The sequence below is a fragment of the Arachis ipaensis genome, chromosome B05 (genome assembly GCF_000816755.2).
Source record: "Arachis ipaensis cultivar K30076 chromosome B05, Araip1.1, whole genome shotgun sequence".
NCBI lineage: Eukaryota > Viridiplantae > Streptophyta > Magnoliopsida > Fabales > Fabaceae > Arachis > Arachis ipaensis.
The window spans coordinates 129,741,839-129,748,111 of NC_029789.2; the positions used below are offsets into that span (position 1 = coordinate 129,741,839).

The 6,273-nt window shown below is 30.3% G+C and overlaps 3 protein-coding genes across 3 annotated transcripts in view; all 3 read right to left on the reverse strand.

Annotated features, from left to right (window-relative positions):
- Nucleotides 1-6,273, reverse strand: part of LOC107644120 (pentatricopeptide repeat-containing protein At1g12300, mitochondrial-like) — a 46,846-nt gene that overhangs the window by 26,520 nt on the left and 14,053 nt on the right. The window lies entirely within an intron of this gene.
- The window catches only part of LOC107644124 (pentatricopeptide repeat-containing protein At1g62910-like), a 28,276-nt gene extending 22,003 nt beyond the window's left edge, over nt 1-6,273 (reverse strand). The window contains exons 1-2 of the mRNA XM_021123960.1: nt 4,987-6,273; nt 2,087-2,089 (exon numbers count right to left, since the gene is read on the reverse strand). Of these exons, the coding sequence (XP_020979619.1) occupies nt 4,996-6,273 (1,278 nt within the window). The 3' untranslated portion in view covers nt 2,087-2,089; nt 4,987-4,995. The remainder of the gene's footprint in view (nt 1-2,086; nt 2,090-4,986) is intronic.
- Nucleotides 4,281-4,836, reverse strand: LOC107641103 (pentatricopeptide repeat-containing protein At3g60050-like). The gene is made up of 2 exons (XM_016344609.1): nt 4,807-4,836; nt 4,281-4,619 (listed from the first exon to the last, which is right to left on the reverse strand). Exons 1-2 carry the CDS (start codon nt 4,834-4,836, stop codon nt 4,281-4,283), a joined length of 369 nt encoding a protein of 122 aa, XP_016200095.1.

Here is a 6,273-nt window from a genome sequence, read left to right on the forward strand (position 1 = left end):
AGGATAAATATTAAAATTTATAATATTTATTGAATTTTTTTATCAATTTATACAAATACAATAATATCAATACTTATTAAATATTTTAATATTTTTTATCATATAAAAAATTAAATTAAATAAATATTAAAATATAAAATAATATTAAATTATATAAATAAAAAATACCTATTTTTTTATATTTGAACTCAAAGGTGGAATGAGTGTTGCTGTCAATAGGAATAAGTTCTTACTCAAAAAGAAGACTACCTAAATTTTGTTTTTGAGGTATGTTTGATGATGTGGTGTATGGAGTATGGAATTGGACCGTTTTAGTGACTAAGGATAAGATTATTTCATAAAAAATCACATTTCTACAAATTTCAATTCTTTTAAAACATAAAACTCAAAGGTGGAATGAGTGTTGCTGTCAATAGGAATAAGTTCTTACTCAAAAAGAAGACTACCTAAATTTTGTTTTTGAGGTATGTTTGATGATGTTGGAGTGGGTGTATGGAATTGGACCGTTTTAGTGACTAAGGATAAGATTATTTCATAAAAAATCACATTTCTACAAATTTCAATTCTTTTATCTTCTAAAACATAAATAATATATCCTTTAAAACCATGTTGAAAACTAATAAACACAACCTTTTTTGCTCTTGGATCAAATTTTGATCTATTTGCCATTAGGGTAGAAACAAAATATAAGCATCTAAAAACTTTAAGATCATGATAATTTGGTGGATGATTAAAAAAAACCTCAAATGGTGTTTTAGAATTTATCGCTAAAGATAAAATTTATTAAGCAAATAAACAGCATAATTAATGGCACAAGACCAAAAAGATTATGGTAAATTAAATTGAAACATAAAAGCACCACATATATTCAAAATATGTTGATGCTTGTGTCAATAATAATTAAAAAATATCTATTATATATTATTAATTTTACAATCAAATGTGTCACATGTCTCTTTTTCATTGCAATTGAAATCAAAATTTTTTCACCAAAATTAAAGAGTTCTCTTCAGTCTCCACCTTCCCATCTCTTTTTCTTTATCTCTCTCATTTCTTCACTTACTTTATTTCTCTTGTTCTTATATAGTTATACCCACTCTATTTCTTTTATATATCATTATCAATAACTAATTATAAATTTAAGTCATAAATAATGGGAATCGCATTTCTAAAAGTGATGAAGAAACGTAATTGATCATTTAAAAAAAAAAAAATAAAGGGTTAAATTAACCCACTACGCTCAAGTTGCTATTTCTTTTTCTCAACTGGTAACAACCGTTCTTTTGTTACATTAATAAAAATAAGACCTTGAAATATTGAAATATTGGCATGCAATGGAAGTCAGAGTAAAAAAAATATAAAATAGGATAAAATATATTTTTTGTCCTTGAAGTTTGTTAAAATTTTAAAAATACCCTTAAATTTTATTTTGTTTTAATTTTGTCCTACAAGTTTTCGATTTACATCAAATTTACTCTTAACGACTAATTTTTCAAAAAAAATTATGACTAATTCAGAAATAATTTCACAAGAACAATCTTTAACACAAGCAAATTAAACATATTTATCATGCATTATTGTTGGATTAATCTTAAATTTTTTAAAATTTAGTTGCTAGTAGTATATTTGATGCAAATCGAAAACTTTTGAAACAAAATTAAAACAAAATAAAACTTAAGAATATTTTTAAAACTTTTGACAAACTTCAGAAATAAAAAATATACTTTATCCTATAAAATAAAGAAACACAGCTAAAGAAACATAACATTTCTCCTTCAATATTCATAGTGTAACTTCTTGAGACGATAAGAAATTGAAATATCAGTTGATTATATTCACCTATATTATTTTGTTTTTTCTCTTCTTCATGCACATATCTACCAGTAAGTAGTTACGTAACCATATTAAATATTCATCCTTTATTGTTGTGAAGTTTTTTTTTCTCTCACATAACTCAAAACTAAACCCTTTTTTTGAGTGATTCTATTGATTTTCATCACTAAAATTGCTAAAGCCTGCCTAGACAATGAAGTAGCAGAGCATGCAAAGAAGAACAACAATTTGGTATTGGCCCTTGAAATGCTACCTTCTATAGCATTCAATTGCAAAGAGCTATTCCTTCCAAAACCTGTCAGGGTTAGAATAGATCCATTGAAAGAGGTTCTTGAAAGAAAAATGATAGTTTGTGTAAATTATGGATAGTTTTGATTCATTCTGGTTAGAACTTGAATCAGCACTTGTATATAACTTTCCATAGAATAATAGAAATGCATTTTTGTTTTGAACAATTTTTCTCACTAGAGTTTGGTTTAAGAGTAAAAGAAAGAAGAAAATAATAGTTAATGGTTAAAATTTTTTTTATTTTATTTATAACTATACATTTATCAGATTAAACTGACTACATTACATCTTTTTGGTGCAACTCTTTCCAAGACTTTGAAGTTCACATCTTTTCAAGATCAACAATGCATTCATAGTTGTTGGTAACTCCAATGGTCTTGCCTTGGTTATTGGTACATATTCTATTCATAATCACAATGCCTACCTGGTCTCTGGTTCTCGACACTTGAGAACCACTGATCTGCTTCTGCAACGCCTTTTAACACCGCTATTATTTCAGCAAATTTGGATCTATCATCCAGTCACAACCCCCCACCAACCAAAACACACAAAAAATGCAGTAATAAATTTTATAACATTAAGAATCTAAGATTCATTCTATAATCATATATCCACAATAATAATAAAAAAAAAAGAGCATGATTATACCCATCGAAAGATCAAATGTATATCTCCTGCAATTATTTGTGAAAAGGGATATTTTAAAGAAATTAAATCCATAAATTGATTTATGCAGTACACATCACACAATAAATAGTACATGAACAACCTAATTTCATTATGATGCTAAGATTGATTCCTCAAAGTTTATAGCAGAATCAACCATATTCTATCTTGTTTGAGATCAATTCATTTTATGTTTATTAGTCTAATCTGAAGAGTGATTTTTGTGAAAGTAGCTATTTTTCACTTCCATCTAAAACTGAATCTGAAGCTTATAATCGAATGGTGGGTTCAACTAGAAACCAAATAAGCTGACAAAATATTAAATCAAGTGTCTCGCAATTATTTCAAAGGGACAAACTGAAATCCAAGTACAAAGGAAAATTCATACTAGAAATTGTATTAGCATTCAAAAATATTCTACAAGAACAAATGCAATTTCAATCTGTACAACATTGTTTCACTTTTAATTCTTTATTCTAACCCCAGTTATCACAATACAGAGAAGATTTAGAAAATACCAAAGAAATAGGTGTAGAAGTAGTTGTACTAGGCATTAGAATCACCAAATCTTTCATGACAGGTGTAGCTGATAACAGACAACAAAACTCCAAACCATGTTTTAATAATAAAAGCTTTTCAACATGATTTTAAACAAGAACAATGTAATAATCCCTATATAGGATTTTTCAACAAGAAATAATGAAATAATTCAATTAATCATTAATTGCTGAGTAACATTAGTTATGAAAATGAACAAGGGTTTTAAGATAACATTAATTACAAGTTACAACTGTACATTAATTATGGAAATGAACATAATGTACATATTTTCAATTGATTTTTAAGAATTAAAGCCGAGTAACATTAATTATGAAAATGAACAAAGCTTTTAAGATAATTCATATTTGAACCAAATTAGCCAAATTCCTAGAAATTCCTTCTTGCACAGCCTTTTTTATTTGAAACATCAAGCGTAATCACAGACTTAGTATACAGGTTTCTTCACCTATGATCAGATTTTGAAAAATAACAAAAATGTTGAAATTGTCAACAAAAAAAGTGGGGTCATGCATTTAGTAGATGTATTTGTTTCAAAGATGGCAGTGAAAATCATGCATATATGTCATTAATCTTGCCACCGCATGTCTTTTAGAAGAATTCTAAGAAGATTCAGTCAAATAAAGCACAGTTGCTCATCAGACCAATCATGAGCTCTTAATTACTATCAAGAAATCTTAAGCACTAACCCACCAGTTACAACAAGGAATATCCGCCGAAACAGGATGCATGATAGCCATGGTAACAAAGACTCAAAAATCAGCCAATAACACATTTTCAAAATTAATTCAATAACAGTGAGATAACCAAAATCAAGGTGATAGTGAGTTCATGGCATTTCCCAAATCCTCCACCCCAATAGATATAAAATTTACCAAGTTCTGTACAAATTTTGACAACAGAAAATTCATTAATTTGAGTTGATTTATTTCTCCTTAGTGTCTTTTCAATAAGCCTCTAGCAATCATTTCATGAAGATGTTTCAGCGCTTGATCATTTTCACCTTTTTCCAACAGAGCACGAATAGTTGTTTCGTAAGTTACAGCATCCAGAGAGCAACCATTGTCTTCCATTTCCAACTTTAAGGCCAATGCTTCATGAAGTAGGCCCTCTTTGCAGAGCCCATTGATCATAACATTGTATATCCTTGTGTTTAGGTGATAGCCTTTAATGGAAAGATCTTGAAAAATCTCTTTTGCATTTTCAAGTCTTCCACTTTTGCACAGGCCATCTATAAGTATGGTGTATGTAACTATATCTGGATCAATGCCACTCTTTCATTTGATTGAATAACATAAGTGCCTTGTCATGTTGTTTGATATTGAACAAAGCATCCATCAAAGAATTGTAAGTGATTATATCGGCAGGTTGACCTCAATCATGCATCTTTTCAAGAAGTTCCAAGGCGCAAAGGATTCTCTTTGATTTTCCCAAGCCATCAATTAGAGTACTGTAAGTTACCGTGTCAGGAACCAAGTTCTTGTGATGCATCTCTTCGAAGAGATTCAAGGCATCAATATAATTAAAATGTTTAAAAATATTTTCGATTGACAATTAGTTTAATAATGTATTAAATATTAATTATATATTCCTAAATTAGAATAATTATGCATTATTCATTAAATACTAATTGTATCTTACTTTCTTTTATCAATTCAATAAGCCTCTAGCAACCATTTCCCGAAGAAGTTTCTCCGCCATGTCATTCTCATCTTTTTCAAACAAAGCACTAATAATAGTTTCAAAAGTCACAGCATCTGGTAAGCAACCATTGCCTTCCATTTTTGACAAGAGTGCCAATGCTTCTTCAAACAAGCCCTCTTTGCAGAGCCCATTGATCATAATATTGTATGTCCTCACATTTGGACGATAGCCTTTAACGGAAAGATCTTGAAAAATCTCTTTTGCATCTATAAGTCTTCCACCTTTGCATAGGCCATCTATAAGTATATTGTAAGTGAATATATCTGTATCAATGGCACACTCTATCATTTGATTGAATAACATAAATGCCTCGTTAGGTTGTTGGTTTTTGAACATCCCATCCAACAACGAATTGTAAGTGACTACATTAGCGGGTTGACCTCTATGATGCATCTCGATAAGAAGCTCCAAAGCACGGGAGATTCTCTTTGATTTGCTCAAGCCATCAATAAGAGTGCTGTAAGTTACCGTGTTTGGAACCAAGTTCTTGCGATGCATTTCTTCAAAGAGATTCAAGGCTTCATCGACCCTTTTACTTTTGCACAAGCCATTAATCATGGTATTGTAACTTTGAACATTGGGTGACACTCTACTTTGGGCCATTGTGTTGAATATATATTTTGCCTTATTTACCTGATTAACCAAACAATATCCATCAATTAAGTTGCTATAAGTAACCACATCTGGTTTCACACCATGTTTTGTCATCACAGCCAACACATTCTTAGCATCTTTGATCTTTCCTTCCTTGCATAGCCCATCGATCAAAATACTATAGGTATGAACATTTGGAGTAATGTTTCTAAGCACCATATCACTTAACAAATCAATGGCTTCCTTATATTGACCCTCAAGACACAATCCAAAAATGAGAGAACTGTATGTGATAACATCGGGAGAAATTCCCTTAGCAAGCATTTCAGAGAATAAATGAAAAGCCTGACTTACAAGTGTATCCTTGCAGAGGCTATCAATAATTGCGCTGTACACGAAGACATTAGGAGCAATGCCATACCGTGGGATCTTTCTCAACACTTGAATAGCAGCTGATGTGTGTCCGGTCTTACAGATCCCATTGATCAACGTCCCATAAGTGACTTGATTAAACTGAAATCCATGAGCCAGCACTCTGTCATGAAAGCGCACTGCTTTTCCAATACTACCACAGAGATAGAGACCTTTCAGGATTGTTGTCAATGTTACCGTATCAGGTTGATAATCCAT